Source organism: Sycon ciliatum, chromosome 2 (assembly GCF_964019385.1).
Source record: "Sycon ciliatum chromosome 2, ocSycCili1.1, whole genome shotgun sequence".
Lineage (NCBI taxonomy): Eukaryota > Metazoa > Porifera > Calcarea > Leucosolenida > Sycettidae > Sycon > Sycon ciliatum.
This window is the reverse complement of record NC_088644.1, coordinates 46,549,785-46,567,213: the sequence shown is the minus strand read 5'-3', so window position 1 is coordinate 46,567,213 and position 17,429 is coordinate 46,549,785. Positions and strand designations below refer to the sequence as shown.

General features: G+C 49.5%; 1 protein-coding gene and 1 long non-coding RNA gene across 2 annotated transcripts in view; one reads left to right on the top strand and one right to left on the bottom strand.

The window, feature by feature from the left end:
* Positions 1 to 931: 931 nt before the first annotated feature.
* Positions 932 to 2,062, bottom strand: LOC135810643 (uncharacterized protein DDB_G0284459-like). The gene has a single exon (XM_065324134.1). It carries the CDS (start codon positions 2,060 to 2,062, stop codon positions 932 to 934), a length of 1,131 nt encoding a protein of 376 aa, XP_065180206.1.
* Positions 2,063 to 14,441: 12,379 nt separating this feature from the next.
* Positions 14,442 to 17,429, top strand: part of LOC135810915 (uncharacterized) — a 44,592-nt gene continuing 41,604 nt past the window's right edge. Inside the window, exons 1-2 of the long non-coding RNA XR_010552457.1 lie at positions 14,442 to 14,529; positions 14,621 to 14,732. This is a non-coding gene — a long non-coding RNA (uncharacterized LOC135810915). The remainder of the gene's footprint in view (positions 14,530 to 14,620; positions 14,733 to 17,429) is intronic.

Below are 17,429 nucleotides of genomic sequence, written 5' to 3'. Positions count from 1 at the left end.
CTTTTATGGCATCCGTGCACTCAGGGGTTCACCAAGCTGGATCCGTCGGCCGGGATGTGAGTTGCCGGGATAGGATGAAACGTGACATACCCTGGAGGATAACTTCGGTGATGTTGGCGCACGACTCATCAGCGCTGGTGGTGAAGGCAGTTGACCAGTCATAGGCTGGGAAAAAGTGACAGAGGCGGTTCCAGTCTGCTTGGTTGTACCGCCAGACAGTGCGTGTGGTTTTTGGTTCACGGAACGCAGAGATAGGGAAGTCCATGGTGAGGACAGCGGTGTCAGAGGACCCCAGTGGGGCATGGCATTTCACCTGAACCGGTTCACTGAAGTGAGACATCACAAGGTCCAGGGTGTTGTCTCCACGTGTGGGGATGTTGACATGTTGCTCCAGGCCATGAACATAGCAGAGTTCCTCGGCTGCTTCTCCTGCTGAGGTAGAAGCAGGTGCTCCCTAGCCATGCCAGCCATGCTGCATTGTGGACATTGAAGTCCCCTGCGAGGATAACATAGTCACCGTGGCTGCGGGCCTCATATAGGTGGGTATCAAGGTATTCGATCAGCTCCGTGTCTGTCCCGGCTGTGGAGCCTGATCGGTAGAGTGCACAGATAACAATCTTGGACCGGCTAGCTGTTGATACAGATATCCATATCACTTCGTGGTGTTCCGTGCTGAACCGGTCCAGGTGCTGGAAGGTCATGTTTGATTTCACCCAGATGGCAACTCCGCCTCCATGAGCGTTTCTGTCATGTCGGATTGGGGGAGCGTATCCGGACAGACAGACCTCACTGTCAGTGACCTTTGCGGTTGAGAATTTTGTCTCCGTAACAGCGATGACATCAGGTGAGGAGCACATTGCAACATGTGCAAGTTCACCAAGCTTTGACTTTAGGCCAAAAGCATTGGTGAGTAGGAGCCTGAGGAAGTGCTTCATTGGTGACCATGTAGGTCATGTTGTGGCGCAGATCCGTTTGATCTGTTCAGGTCTCCAGCCTCTGGTGGGGAGAGGTGGGAGTTTCTCCGTTTTTGGCCACCAGGCAGTGGAGTAGAGATGATGTCTGCCGGTGGTGGTGGCGGCGGTGGTGGCGGCGGCGGCGGCGGGGAGGAGGTTGAGCCCTGCTGCTGTTGTTGCTGTTGCTGTTTAGTCAGAACACTGGCAGAGTTGCTGTTTCTGCTACCGTGGCAGCGACTGCTGGTGCTGCCCTCAGGACTGGTTTCAGAGAACCTCCATGGCCTGCAGTATAGGCGTCTTGGCCAGAAGTTGGGCGCTGTAACTGTGGAGAATGAAGTGGCATCGATGGTCACTCTGGCGGAAGCACGCCCACTTTCTGACAGCCATACACTGCAGGTGTGGACAGGAATAGAGGCGCCCAGAAACTCACTCCTGGTTTTGATAAATTGCCTGAAGTGGCTCTCACTGCTATCTGTGGCGATATTGCCCACGTACACTACGGCACGCTTGTTCTTGGGTGGTTCTGAGGAGACAAGCTTCCATGAGTCATCCTCGATAACATGGACGATTGGCTTGCCGTTGGACTCTGTCACATCTGCCTGGGACTTGGACTCTGTCACATCTGCCTGGGACTTGGACTCTGTCACATCTGTCTTGGGCTGTGACTCAGAACACTCTGCCTTTGCCAAGCCACCGCTTCTCTGGGCCTGGGGGCCGTGGGGCTTTCGATCCGCGCTTGTGACGCCAGTACGTGATACGGTGCTGCTGGGTTCCATGTGAGCTGCAGCTTGCTTGGCGCTGCGTTTGCTGGCACGGGTACTACCGGTACTACTTTGCGTACGATGTACGTCTGCTTGAACTGGTGAGCTGTTTCTCGTCGTCTTCGGCTGCATCCAGGCAATGGAGGAGTTTTTTGAAACAACTAACTCTTCCTTCAAATCTTTTACTTCCGCTGCCAGCTCACCAATTTTGCGTTTCATACGCGCTTCGCAATCAGCAGACTCGGTCGCGAACTTTGCCAGCGTTTGCATCACTGCAAGGAGACCCTGCTCAATACCCGGGAGGGTGCAAAGCAGCTTCGTAACGGCCTCAGCAGAGAGCTCGCCCATGGCGAAGGGTTCCTGCCTGGCCCTACCTAACTATCCTACACTATTTCTACTACTACTACTACCCACCTAGCTATCTCCAGTCCGGCCTGATGCCGGCTGGGGTGTCCAAAAAAACGAAAAGCTACGAGCTTGAAAAACGCGTGCCACACTCGTAGCTGCAAAAAAAACATCCCCATCGTAAATTGGACCGAGGCTGAAATCAAGACCACAGATCGAGCGACAAGATCAGCGTTGACTGCGTCTGGATTTCACCACCCCAAAGCCTCAGTCAACAGGCTCTACATGAAGAGGGGAGATGGAGGCCGGGCCTTGGTCTCTTGTGAGGATATGCACGGCCGGAGCATGTGTGGCCTGGCCCGCTACATGAGTACCAGACCAATAGACAGAATAAGCCTGCTTTATCAGTATCATCAACAAAAACCTACAACAAAAAGCCACTCAATAACTGCAAAGGCCGCTAAGTTCCTGTCGAGTTTGGATCTGCCAGCAGCTGGACCAGCTTTACCCAATAAGCATACCATTAAACAAGCGTGCGCTGAGCGAAAATCCAAAACACTTTCCACTAGGCCGCTGCATGGGAGATATTGGAGCCGATTGGAGGAGAATCGCCTAGATAAGGAGCTTACCTTCATGTGGTTGAAATCAAGGACACTGAAACCTTCAACTGAAGGCATGATTATGGCAGCACAAGACCAATCCCTCAAAACGAAAAATCACCAATACGCCATAATGAAGTCAATTGCTCGAACTGATGCCGATTGCAGGCTTTGCAAGGGCAGCTTAGAAACAATTGACCACATTGTCAGTGCCTGCCCAGTTCTTGCTCGGACCAGTTACATCGAACGACATAACCGGATAGTAAAGTATGTGCACTTCGAAATGTGTAGAGCACGAGATCTACCTACTGGTGCTTCACGACTCGACCACGAGCTCAAGGCATTGGTCAAGAGTGATCGGTATCGCCTCTATTGGGAGTATGCTGTCCCAACTGACCTGAAACTATCAGCAAACAGGCCCGATCTGCTCCTTGTTGATGACAAGGAGCGCATCGCCTACATTATAGACATCAGCGTTCCTGGTGAGAACAACATCAATAAGAAAATGGCTGAAAAGCGCTCGAAATATTATGATTTGAAGCGGGAGATTTCCAGGATTTGGTCCCTCGCCCAGGTTGACGTGGTCCCTGTGGTTGTCGGTGCCCTGGGAGGCTTGGCGGGGGAGACTCATCAATGCCTTCGGACTGTGCAGGGAGGAGACCTGGCTATTGTGCAACAGGAGGCTATCCAAGGTTCGATTAAAATACTAAGAATTATCCTTAACATGTAGATGCACCTCTGCTGCGTTTGCATGTTCAATAGCTAAGATACTTGAATAACGACTGATAAAGACTGATATTTCTTTTGTTACTCTCTTCATTAGTGAATGTACTTTGCCTGTCGCTGCAAATTCTTTATTATTGTTTTGATGTTGGAGTTCGGATTGAGTTTCTTTCCTTTCTTCCTCTTCCTTCAACTATTTCTTGTCCCTTTGGTTTTTATTTTTTTGTACTTTGCAAATTCTTTATTATTGTTTTGATGTTGGAGTTCGGATTGAGTTTCTTTCCTTTCTTCCTCTTCCTTCAACTATTTCTTGTCCCTTTGGTTTTTATTTTTTATTTTTCACTTTCTTTTTGCTGTCCCACCAATGGAAATATTTCCCGGTGGGTCTGGCTTATCGCCTTCGAAAGAAGTGAATAAAGGAGATATAATAATATCGGCCCTAGGGCACACCTACCTAGCCTGGCCATCCGCCGCACTGTTGCCTCGCTTGCCTGCCTGTACAGGCTTCACTACTTGCCTGGCCCTCCGCAGCTGCTCTCTGTGTTGCTACCACGCCACATCATCTCTACCAACCCCAGAACTCGCAGGGAGCACGGTGCTGTCGGTGGCCATGACCACCAGCTCCAACACCAGCTGCCTGCATCTGCCCCGCTGGCACTGAAGCGCTCGTTCCCACACTGCAGCATCAACGATTGGAACTCCCTCCCTGCCGCTCTCTTATCCCAGCCCCTCCCCCCCCCCCACAGCAAAAGAATGCAATCATTCAAAACGAATGTTTACCGCCATCTTCGCAGCAGAAACTGGCTCTGGGCAGTCGATTCCCTTTTTTTCCTATGAATAGTATGATGCTAAGACAGTTTCTTCCCCACAATCGCTCGTGTTAAGCCTTGAGCTTTTGCATCTTTTTTGCCTGTAAAGCTCTATCTTCTTTTTTTCATTGTTTTTGGTGCGTGTTTTTGGCCGTGACGCCGAGACCTCAGGTCGGCAGAGTCATCAATGCCCCACCATCACTGCTGCGTCTCGGTGCAGCGCCTGCTCATTAGTTGTCACGTTTGTCCTAGTCTCTGTACCATTGTCTTTCCTTATTCTTTTCGAGCTGGTTATGTGAACATAGTAAAAAAAAAAAAAAAAAAAAAAAAAAAAACATGCGGATCCAGCGGCAATGGCAAGCAAGGAATTTCGTTTGTACTCAGAAAAGTCCTCTCTACGGAAGTTAGCGTAGACATTTTCTAGGGCATTCGACAGCTTCGGTGCGCTGACTGAAGAAGAATCAAGCGCAGCACCGAGTACTGCATTCTTTACAGTATAATGTAAGTATCGAAAAGTGGTGAATATGAGATAAGTGGTGAATATAAGCGGTGAATATTCAGCATTAGCCCCATCCCTCATACAAACAAGTCAACAAAGAGGCATCTTTGGATTGAGGAGTGCTGGTTCCGAAACAACTGGTTTGAAGCTCAAAGTAGAGCTGCTGTTAGCTCAAAGTAGAGCTGCGGTTAGCTCAAAGTAGCGCTGCTGTTAGCTCAAAGTAGAGCTGCTGTTAGCTCAACGAAGAGCTGCAATGCTGAATGGATGTAATATAGCGCAAGGCAGAGCCGCAGCAAATAGCTAGATAACACCAGTTGTGAGAGCGGACCCGATTAGTGGGTACGATAATAATGATGGTGTGAATAAGTTGGATAGGGAGGGATGGTGGGAAAAGAAACACTGCTGAAGCACGATCCGTTGTCTGCAAGAGCATAACAGGGCAAGCAAGATTTGTTTTTCTTTTCCGCAAAATGGGCTGGTGCCATTTGTGACTAGGCAGCAAAACAAAGCGCATGACGTCAGTCTTGAATGGAGTACAAAGCAATGCAGTGCAGTGTGTGCGCTAGTTCGGATTGTTGCTAACAAGTACTAGCACAGCTAGTACACCATTAGCCCCATCCCTCACACAAACAAGTCAACAAAGAGGCATCTTTGTATTGAGGAGTGCTGGTTTCGAAACAACTGGTTTGAAGCTCAAAGTAGAGCTGGTGTTAGCTCAGAGCAGAGCTGGTGTTAGCTCAGAGCAGAGCTGCTGTTAGCTCAAAGCAGAGCTGCGGTTAGCTCATAGTAGAACTGCGGTTAGCTCAAAGTAGAGCTGGTGTTAGCTCAAAGTAGAGCTGCTGTTAGCTCAAAGTAGAGCTGCGGTTAGCTCAAAGTAGAGCTGCTGTTAGCTCAAAGAAGAGCTGCTGTTAGCTCAAAGAAGAGCTGCTGTTAGCTCAAAGTAGAGCTGCGGTTAGCTCAAAGTAGAGCCGCTGTTAGCTCAACGTAGAGCTGCAATGCTAAATGGATGTAATATAGCGCAAGGCAGAGCCGCAGCAAATAGCTAGATAACACCAGTTGTGAGAGTGGACCCATGAAACCAGCATTCCGTTAACTAGGCACTATTGACGCACAGCAAGGGTCAATTAATGTCAGCTCAGGCAAGCATTGCGCAGCTAGAGTTCAGTAACTCATTACTCACCCGAGTTGGGGATCATGGCATCCATGGCACGGCAGCAAACCGGGACGATAGCTGGCGCTTAGCGCTTGTTGTAGTCCGGATGTAGCGTAGACACGCATCGCTCTTTCCACTGACCTGCCACTCGAAAGAAGGAGTCAGGGGCACTAGCCATAGCAGCGGTGGTAGCTGCACCAATGTGGACCGAATGCCCGAAGTAGTTCGACTGGGATGGTACACCGGCCGCAGCGACAAGGGACCATACTGTTACTGTGAATGACTGCCTGGTCAGCTGCTGTCTGTTCGAGAGTACGAAGAAGAGTTGCTCCGGTTCCTCGCGACGAGTGACAAATGGGTGGCTAACAATGGCACGGACCGGGCAGCACGGTGGTACAGACGGGCCAATGTCACTAATAACGCCTTTACCGAATGGGTCCGTCTTGGATGAAAGCAGGAAGAGTTGCAGGCGTCCGTCACCAGGGGAGCTAGTACAGCCCCGTGTGATGCCATTAGTGAATTCAGCACACCGAAGAAATCCAAAGAAGCAGCATGGCGGCTTGGTAGAGCAGCTTGTCATGGCCATTCAGGATACTACTTTTCCGGCGTGCATCCGTCAGGTGTCGTAGGATTGGCATAGTTGAAGGAAGGCGAGGGGTGAGTACAGCCGTACCATAGCATCGCTGGATGCCCTTTAACACCCTCTTCAGAAGCCACGCATCTACTAAGGGGCCGGCAAACCCATTCTCAAAGTGGGCTTTATGCACCCCACTCGCATACACAGATACAGTTCAGGGCACGCTGATCATAGTTCACGCATGAATGTGTGTCCAGGAACGATAACTCGGGCAGCAAAAGTGAGCTTCCCAGGAGGGACTCGAGTTGACGCTGGCCGATGCTGCGCTCGCTGCTAGTAGCCATGAGTGGCGCACGGATCACGGACAGCTCCTCCTCTGGTAGCCGAGCTTCGTGGCGCTCGCAGTCTAGGACAATACCAAGGAAGGTCAATGATGGTGAAGGCCCTTCGAGCTGGGATAGAGCAAAGAGGAGTGCCGAGATACGTGAATGCCCGGAGGGGGATGGTGAGTTGCTGGTTGGCTGCAGCCAACCTAGTGGAGATATCGAGAAAGTCATCGAGGTAATGAAGCCGGTTATCTATAGCAAACTCGTGCTGCATGATCCAGTTGACTGCTGTGGCTACTGAGTCAATGACAGCTAGGCTGGAGCGAAGGCCGAAAGGCAGAAAGCGCTCGTAGTAGTAGGAGCCTTCCCAGCAAAGTCCTGACGGCGGACTGGGATCTGCCAAATTGCACTGCGTACATCGAGCTTGGACAAATACACAGGCTGTGGGCATGACATGATGATGTTGATCGCGTTGTCAATGTTCGCGTAGTGCAGAGAGAGCGGCTCGGCAGGATTGCTGTCGTTCGCGCCGGTGCCTTCCAGACTAGACAGATGGTGGATCATTCGCAGCTTGCCGTTCTTTTTGGGGATGGCACCAATACCAGAGCGGCGCATGAACTGAAATGGAGGTGACAGAAATGGGCCTGTGGTCTCGCTGCGGGCGCAGTAAGCAGCTAATTGCTCGGATTTATATGCCGAGTGATTGAAAGCCAAGGGTAGATTATTAGAGAAAACCGTGTTGGCCAGCAGATCCAAGAGTAAAGCCACGGCGCAGGCCAAGGAGAACATACGCAACACATGATTGATCTGAGTGGTTACGTAACAGGCGGGCAAAGTGGTCAGCTAGCAGTGTGGTGTCTGCAGAGTGTATAGGAAAGAAGCTACGTACCAAGTCAAGCGATTCAGTAGCCATTCTGCTAGGATTGGCGGGGTGGCCGATTGGCTCCGCGCTGCTGCTGGTTGCACATGATACATGGGTGGTCCTTGCCACACTGGCTGCAGGTGTGGGAGAAGCGGCACGACGACGAAGAACAGCGACCTCCATTGAAGTTGCGGCAGATTTCTTGGCCGTCGCTGGTATCGTTGCGACCACTGGAGGTAAATGCTGCTGGCTTGGGGACGAAATGGACACAAACCGCCCCTGGATGGACCGTCTTACATTGAGCGCATTTTGGGTGTGCATGACCTGTGGCAGCTATCTGCCATAGGTTCACGTCGATGGTGTCCAACCTCTTCGTGCCTGGTTACTGGGTCACGAGCATCCGCAGCTGGCGGTCGTACTCTAGCCACGCGCTTGGGAAGAACTGGCGGTTAGCAGTCAGGATCAACTGCTGGTACGCAAACAGTTCAGCAGTTCAGCAGTGCAAAGCTGAAAAGCTGAAGAGGAATGGGAAGCGTGCGCTCTATGATGATGTGCTGATCAGGGATTACCGGGAGCTTGGAGCAATTGAGCTTCAGCCATGTGAGAGCGATGCCGGGTACTATGTACCGCATCAAGGTGTATTCCGCGAGCACGCTGCAACCACGAAGTTAAGAGTGGTGTTCAATGCCTCGGCGACAGCTCCAGATGGCAAGTCGTTGCACGACATGGTTGACTCTGGACCGTCGCTATCGCCGAGTCCCGCAGGTATGCTATTACGGTTCCGTGAATACAAGAGCGCGCTGCAAGCGGACATCCGCAAGGCTTTCTTCATGGTTGCGGTTAATCCCGAAGACCGTCCGTACCTGCGTTTCTTGTGGCCCGGTCGAAGCGACAGCGATGAACTGTTAACCTGCAGGCTAACGAAACTGCCATTTAGCGTAAACTGCTCGCCATACATGCTTACTGCGGTGATTCAGCATCACTTGAAGGAGCTACGGGAGTTGTCTGCACCCAAAGAGCGAGATCGTATTGATCTCTTGCTCACGAGTTTCTACGTTGACGATTTGGTCTCTAGTGTCTCAAATGCCTCGGAAGCCAAGGAGATGCAAAAGTTCAGCGTGCGTGTGCTTACGGATGCTGGCATGGAGTTACGCAAGTGGCGAGGCACCAAAATCCCGTGCGATCCAGAGGCCGGAGGTAAAGTCCTCGGTCTGAAATGGAAAACCAGTGATGACTTGCTCAGCAAAGCAGCGCTAGGCGAGTCCGATAGGCCGTCTGTTTGGACCCTGCGAACCCTCCTCAAGTGTGTTGTGTCAGTGTTTGATCCGCTAGGTTTAGCAACACTGGCAGTTGTGCCGGGAAAGATTCTGCTACAGCAAGCCTGGAAAGTCGGAGGCGACTGGGATGATAAGTTGCCTGATGGTCATCGCAGCCGCATGTGCGCAATGGTGGGAAGAGTTGGCCGAAGTGGTGAGCATTGACATACCACGTTGCATTTGCTGCAATCTTGACACGCCGATTGCGCTTCATGCCTTCGCCGATGCCAGTGAGAAAGCGTTTGGATGTTGTTTGTATGCAGTCGTCAATGGACAGTCGCACTTGGTATTTGCCAAGGCCAAAGTGGCACCCGTGTCTCCACCCACGTTAGCCCGCCTTGAGTTACAAGCAGTATGTCTAGCGGCTCGCTACGCTGTTTTTGTGGTGAAGGAGCAGCGTGTGACCGTCACGCAAGTCTATGGCTGGACTGACAGTCTCACTACTGTTCATTGGATCAGTAATCCATCGTACAAATGGAAAACATTTGTGGCTAACCGCGTCAGTCAAGTCGAAGAGATATCGAAGAAGGTCGGCATTGTGTGGAACCATTGCCCGGGCCTTCACAACCCAGCAGATTTACCGTCGCGTGGGAGTAGTGCACCGCATATCCGTAGTCCGTTCTGGAGGGGCGGACCAACCTGGATCACGGGGCCCAATAACTGGCCCACCGCATCCTCAACCGCAGCTACAGATGAGTCCAGTGTAGAAGTACGAGTATCACCCACCACCTGTGGTCGAGAATCTGAAAAGGAATGGTGGCTCCGATTCAGTAAATGGTCGAGGGCACAGGCCATGGTGACTCGGATGTAGCGGTGGAAGCACACTGAGCCTCGTGCTGAACTCTATTTTGCAGCAGACAACGTATTGTACCGCATCGTTCAAACTGCATGTTTCGCTGAGGATCTTGAGCTGATCAAGCAAGGTCAACCAGTGAAGCCTGGGTCGAAGGTGTATCAGCTTGCACCGTTTCTGGATGAGCATGGAGTGCTCAGAGCCGGGGGACGACTTCAGCACAGCGAGTTGGCGTATGGAGCCAAGCACCTAGTCCTGTTAGGCAAACATCATCTGACCGAGTTGCTGTTGGAGAAAATGCATGTTGAAAGGATGCACCAAGGTGTGGAAGGAGTCTTGTCGTTCATCCGTCAGAAATTCTGGATTATCGGTGGTCGACGAGCGCTACGCAACATTACTCAGCGATGTGTTACGTGCCGCCGCTACAAGGCTAAGGCTGCCTCAGAAGTCCGCCTGCCGCTGCCAGAAGACCTAGTTGTGCAAGAGAGGCCGTTCGCAACTACCGGCATCGACTATGCTGGTCCGTTGTACGTGCGCCGTGGTGAGTCATCTCCGAAGGTATGGATAGCATTGTTTGTGTGTACCACCACCAGAGCAGTTCACTTATTATTATTATTATTATTATTATTTGAGGGATTCCCCAAAGGCCGAAGCCTAAATCAAGGGGGTCTCCGAGAATTAATATACGTGTACAATGCGTGTGCAATAGGGTGCAATTCTTAAAAGAAAGAAAATATTACGATAAAAAAAGATTAATGTGAAGAGGTTAAATAAGAAGTCTGAGTAGAAGCAAGCGAAAAGGGTACTGGTAAAGAAGGGGGGTAATCAGGAAGTGAGAAAACCTCGAGGATGGAATCTATACCTGCGGAAATGGAGGTGGCCGATGGTTTAAGTACTGAGTCATTCTTGATAGCATTTTGGAAGTTTGTCGCGAGACGTAGTTTGCCGTCTCGGATCAGGTCTGATAACGCTACAACGTTCAAGGCGGCATCTGAAAAACTGAGTTTGCCATGGTTGTATAATCCTCCACCTGCAACATGTCATGGAGGCTTCTATGAGCGAATGGTCGGTACAGTGAAGAGTGCCTTGAAAAAGGTAATGGGAACAGCGTTTCTGAAGGTCCATGAGCTTGAGACCCTCTTGTATGAGGTTGAAGCAGTGGTGAATAGTCGTCCGCTAACTTATGTGTCTGATAGCCTGGATGAGCCACCAGTAACCCCTGCAATGATGATGGGTAACATCTGGATGTCGTCAGAGAAGCCAGCAGGTACCCTGGACACTGCGCAGATGTCATCGAGATTGCGCTACCTCAGGCGGACACTGAAGCATGTCAAGAATCGTTGGGAGGTGGAGTACCTAAGTCAGCTGAACAAGCACCAACAGACCATGTCGCGCACTTTAGCTGTGGGTGATGTTGTCTTTGTTCTCGATGATGCCAAGCGCAAACAGTTCTGGCGTTTGGGACGGATCATCGAGTTATTCCCTGGTCGAGATGGTAAGCGTCGTGTTGCCAAGGTTAAGTTGAGTACCAGTACCCTGTTGAGGCCGATCCAAAGGTTAGTGCCATTGGTATCGTCACAGGACGTGGCTCCTGGGCTGTCCGATACCGCTCAACCTGCTATCGTCCCTCAGCAGCCAGCGTACGAACCGTCAGCACCGTTACCACCACAACGGCAGCAGGAGATGACGCGTTCTGGGCGCGAAGTCAGAGCCCCGGTTCGCTTTTGACTTGTGTGCATTGTTGTACGGCGGTGAGAAGCCCTTTGGTGGAGAGAATGTTGCAAACCACCAGATCTCAATTGGGAAAGGCCTTCGCGCTTATGGCATTGTATTCGTTGCAATGATGTATTTCGACTCCGCCGTACCGCTGATGTTGCTGCATGGCATACGCTAGATTGTCAGGATCGTACGACCACACGGCACGAGGACAACTCTTTTCCTTTACACAGTATATTTCACTTCATCGAATGAACACTAATAACACCAGCTATTTATAGCATGCAAAAACAGCGTACATGCAAAACATACGCATTATATAACTGGACATAACAGCGTATACAGCAAAACGCACACAGCGCATATAGCGTATGCCATGCAGCAACATCAGCGGTACGGCGGAGTCGAAATACAACATTGCAACGAATACAATGCCATAAGCGCGAAGGCCTTTCCCAATTGAGAACTGTTGGTTTGCAACACTAATGTTTTAGCGTTTGTCTCTTGTAATTTAGTGGAACCTGTATTGAGTAACTGAGTTTTATGTTTCGTTACATTGTCGACAGATCTCCTGTGATCCGGTTTTGTGGCACAATGATTATGGCCATTATATTTTGTCGTCTTCATTCTTGTGCAATCATGCATTATGTCACCCAGCACCACCAGTTCAAACAAGCCTGCCTCCAGTTCTGTCTTGCTAGAAGTAGCACCCACTACTGAACACTACAGGAATGTTTGAACGTTTGCGGTACTCCACAGTACCAGTCATGTGCTGTTTACCGCCTCCCCGTTGTTGTATTCTAACGTTAACGTTATTCATTGACTGAGCGTTCTTTGCTTTGTACTACACCCTGCTATCATGTTAGGCTATTTCCTACAATATTTTACTGTTTCCATTCGCTTCCATGTAATTGGGCGACACCGCTCGTTTGGTTCTGCGAATTCAAATAAAAATGTACCTACCTATGTAGGTTGGTTCTCTTTATGTTATTTTGACCTATTTGAGGCTATTTCATAGATGTTGGTTGCCTCGTTGCTTTCTCTCCCCTCTCCTCTCATCCAAGCCATTCTGCATAAGCGAAGCTGTGGACGCAGCATACTGCTGCTTCACTTCAACGCGGAAATGCATATACAAATAATAACCCGTTTGTCTCTTTCCCTCGAACTAGTGAAGATTTTATGACTTGGGGCTCCCCGCGTGCTAGAGTGTACGTGAAGTGTGTGGGTACAGTGAGGGCTGCGTCCCACCCGCATATGTGGATTCACAGGAAGTGTGAGCTACGAAGTCTGAAGAAAATGTTGAACAGTCTCTGCTGGGATGACGACTACACCATAGCTCAGTGGTTAGAGCATCGCTAGCTACAAGCGAGGGTCCGTGGTTCGAGTCCAGGTGGTGACAGTCAATTTTTTCTTCAGACTTTTCCCGTTTGTCTCTTTCCCTCGAACTAGTGAAGATTTTATGACTTGGGGCTCCCCGCGTGCTAGAGTGTACGTGAAGTGGGTGGGTACAGTGAGGGCTGCGTCCCACCTGCCTGTGTGGATTCACAGGAAGTGTGAGCTACGAAGTCTGAAGAAAATGTTGAACAGTCTCTGCTGGGATGACGACTACACCATAGCTCAGTGGTTAGAGCATCGCTAGCTACAAGCGAGGGTCCCTGGTTCGAGTCCAGGTGGTGACAGTCAATTTTTTCTTCAGACTTTTCCCGTTTGTCTCTTTCCCTCGAACTAGTGAAGATTTTATGACTTGGGGCTCCCCGCGTGCTAGAGTGTACGTGAAGTGGGTGGGTACAGTGAGGGCTGCGTCCCACCTGCCTGTGTGGATTCACAGGAAGTGTGAGCTACGAAGTCTGAAGAAAATGTTGAACAGTCTCTGCTGGGATGACGACTACACCATAGCTCAGTGGTTAGAGCATCGCTGGCTACAATCGAGGGTCCCTGGTTCGAGTCCTGGTGGTGGCAGTCAATTTTTTCTTCAGACTTTTCCCGTTTGTCTTTTTCCCTCAAACTAGTGAAGATGTTATGACTTGGGGCTCCACGCGTGCTAGAGTGTACGTGAAGTGTGTGGGTACAGTGAGGGCTGCGTCCCACCTGCCTGTGTGGATTCACAGGAAGTGTGAGCTACGAAGTCTGAAGAAAATGTTGAACAGTCTCTGCTGGGATGACGACTACACCATAGCTCAGTGGTTAGAGCATCGCTAGCTACAAGCGAGGGTCCCTGGTTCGAGTCCTGGTGGTGACAGTCAATTTTTTCTTCAGATTTTTCCCGTTTGTCTCTTTCCCTCAAACTAGTGAAAATAATAATAATAATAATTTCAGGCCAAAAACGAAGCTAGGTTTAAATAGAATAAACACCTCTGTCATGTGTTTATGGGAATATAAACACTGTCTAAAAAAACCTCGGCTACGCCTCGGTTTTTATAGCAGGGTTTATATTCCCATAAACACTACGACATCGGTGTTTATTCTATACATATTCACCACTTATGTAGATGGCCAATTATATGTGGGTTAATATGGAGTGAGGTATAAAGGGGGAGGGGGGGGGGAGGGTTCCAGTATAGTCAAAACTGAATAGCTGATACATGTACATGGACACGCATCTGGTTACCAGTTGTACAGTTACGAAATTCAGGGGTCCCGTGGAACCCCTGGAACCCCTCCTGGATCCGCCACTGCGACGATGGAAATTTTTCTCACCAACACCTTGGACTAGGCTAGTATAGAACGTGGTGTTATTATACACGCATCTGGTTACCAGTTGTACATTTACAACATTTAGGGGATTCCGTGGAACCCCTGGAACCCCTGCTGGATCCGCCACTGCTTAGGCTTGTGTTAGTAAGTCAGCAAAGGATATCTACGTGCAGCAGCCAACTGAGCTGCTGCGGAGTACCATAGACTGATATCACGGCACTCCTCGTGCGTGTGTTTGGCATATGCCTGCAGAGAGTCAAAGCAGAAAGCGAGCAAATAGTAATTTATTTGTTTCATTGAGGGCTTTGCTCCCAGAAGCAGCGCTCATTTTCGCAAGGCAAACGAACCTTATCGTGATCCTTGTGCTACACCCAATTGATCTTGGAATATACACCAACAGCTGGTATGTTGAAACATTTGGTTAGTTTTGTTTGGTGAATGGTGATTGATTCAAGGTAACTCGATGGTTCCTATCCTTCTGTTGTCTCCTATAGGGTTTTGTTGGCCGGATTTGAATTTACCATTGTTATTGGGAACATTTCCCAGTGCTGGTTTTCAACAGTGTTGCAACCAGTAGAGACGAGCACTATGGTGCTTCAGTTTAAGGTAAGTGACGCTGTAATGTAGGTGTGACTCAACAATGTTTCTAAGTTAGCAGGGTTACGTCCACTATGCTCCCTAACAAATGCGGGTAGTGGTGGAGGGGCCGTGCTACTCAGGCCAGCTTGATGTTGTTGGCGTCTGCACACACAAAGTACGCCATAATCAGGATTCCTTGAAAGGAAAAGAAACGACATCAACAAAACCAAAAAGTACCACAGGACAAGTTTTCCGAATTTCATTCCCCTTACACCTCTACTGCAGAGGGAGACCGTTTCACTTACCTTCTACGTTATCTACTCTTTCTAGACATTGCCGTGATGTCCTTTCTTTTCCTTTCAAAGGACCGTTAAAATACTGAATGAAACGTATAGGCAATGAAAACATACAAGGCAAGTACATGTGTATCGGATAGGGGAAGTGTGGTTCACCATAAAGTTAACTCGTAGCCTGGCACAAGGAAAACATGGATGCAGCAAATGGGATTTTCGGTCATTGACTACTTGATGGTCGGTCTGATCTGCGGCTTGATCCTGGAGAGTTTTGACACTCGTGTGGATGCGAAAACTCTGCCTGGCTGAGTCTCATGGAAAATCTTCATTATACACGAGAGGTTCGAAGTTCAGGGCTCTAAGTTTGCTTTTTTGCCTTGGTGACCTAGGCAAAAGAAGCATAGGGATGTTTTAAAATGTTCGTTTCTCCTATAACCTGGGATTCGAACCCGCACTATCGCCCTGCGTGTATCCCCCGATACACTTCGCATACAAACTAATTCCTCCCAGTTGCTTCACGTTATGATCTTGCATTTGAAAGCCCTACTTGAATATTGGGGCTTTGATGGTACGGTACGTTACGGGACAGATACGGGATAGAGCCAAGCATGACACAAACAAACAAACATATACCAAATTAAAGCTGTGTGGACCCTGGGGGGGGGGGGGGGTCATGCCCCACAGGTGGGTTCCCTTCCATCCGCCACAATGACGTGCGCGACATCACCGCAACTTTGTTGAAGAAGGTGGCGTACAATGTGGCAGTGGAGTCTCACCTCCACCCGGTAACCGGAGAGCAATTTCGCATTCGCTCCGCCAATGTTCAGGAATAGGTCCGCCTGGATATATCTTCCAGTGTCCTTTGGGGTGGCCGATTTGAGCGCACGTTTATTGATGTCAGGGTGTTTAACCCGTGTGCGTCCTCAAATCGAGCCACTCCACTGGCCTCCACCTACACTCGGCAGGAGAAGGAGAAGCGCTGGGATTATGAGCAAAGTGTGCGTGATATCGAACATGCATCGGCTGTTCCAGCAGTCTTTGCCACAACGGGTGGGATGAGTCGGCATTGCAATGCACTCTACAAGAGGATTACCTTCCTGCTTGCTGATAAAACCAGGGAGCCTTACAGCACCGTCATGGCATGGGTCCACTGTAGACTCAGCTTTGCCCTCCTCCGTGCTAGTGTGATGTGCCTCCGTGGATCCCGCACTCTGCGCGCCCCTGTTGGCTCAAACTCCCCTGCTTCGCTTGTTGCAGCTGAGGCAGTGGTCCCAGGACACTAATCATTTGCTTTTGCTATTATTATCAGGCTGTTTTCGGTTTGTTATGATTTCTCGGTTTTCCATATTAGACTGTATTCGCGTTCCAAACTGTAAAAAAGAAAAGAAAAAAGTGTGGATCCTGGCTAGCGCCCGACGTTACTGAAGTAACGTCCTCTGCATAGCTACGGGAATAAAACTCACGTTCCGTGTCTTGTTCTCCTATGTCGCGTTTTTGGGTCTCCCGCAAACACTCCTGCTTAGCTCAAAATGGATGTGATTTTCTTTCCAGTCTGTGACGACTCTCACTGCAGGGCCTTTACTAGAGTCCCTCTTGCATTACGCAAGCAACCACAGATAAATGTAGCGTGTACGAATGTGAAGGTTACACCATACATTAGTCAGATATGATTATTGCCAAAATTTGAAGCTGTTCATTTTTTCCGGTGCATCAGGTCCCTTGGCAGTCTCCTCACCTCACAAATCTTCATGACCCGAATTGATGCTTCCCCCACTACCTCCCAGACCAGAGGCAAAACATTTAGTAGTATCTTTCTCACCCTATTCATGTCCAGGCCAGGCCTCTACAGTCCCTCATTTCTTGGTGCAGACCGCTCTTCGTGCACTACCTACGATCATACGATCTCAGCCTTCCTTGCCTGCTTTTCGCGCTAGCTGCTCACAATTTTTCCTTGGGCACTCTGTAAGAAGGCTATAGGCCTGTTGCCAGGCTGTTGGGTATACCCAAATAAAATACTACTACTACTACTTCCACTTAAACGGCAAGGTGAAGATAACTCAGAAGTTGCGACGAACTCTGCCATTTGAAAATAAATTGAAATTCGTCACCTATCCGCACTGCGCTCTTGGTTCACATTCTCCAAACCATAGCGAGGAATTCCGTTCTTGGATAAATGTATGGTGACTAATTACGCGGAGATGAAGTTTGAAAATGTTACTCGTATCTCTGGAGAGGAACCCTCCCTAACTTCGTGATATCCTATTTGTACTTTCGAACAAAAATTGATAAAAAAGGTTTTATAAATGGATTGTTACTTAATCTGCGGACAGAACTGTTTCGTCCTTTGTGGACTCAGCAGTGCAGCACAGAGGAAATGAGCCCGAACCTGGTGACAATGAAAAAAAATAGTTTCCAAGCCAGATTTAAACCA

Bases quoted from the DNA above. Each gene is read 5' to 3' on its own strand.
- LOC135810643 (XM_065324134.1), bottom strand. From the start codon at position 2,062: ATGGGCGAGCTCTCTGCTGAGGCCGTTACGAAGCTGCTTTGCACCCTC.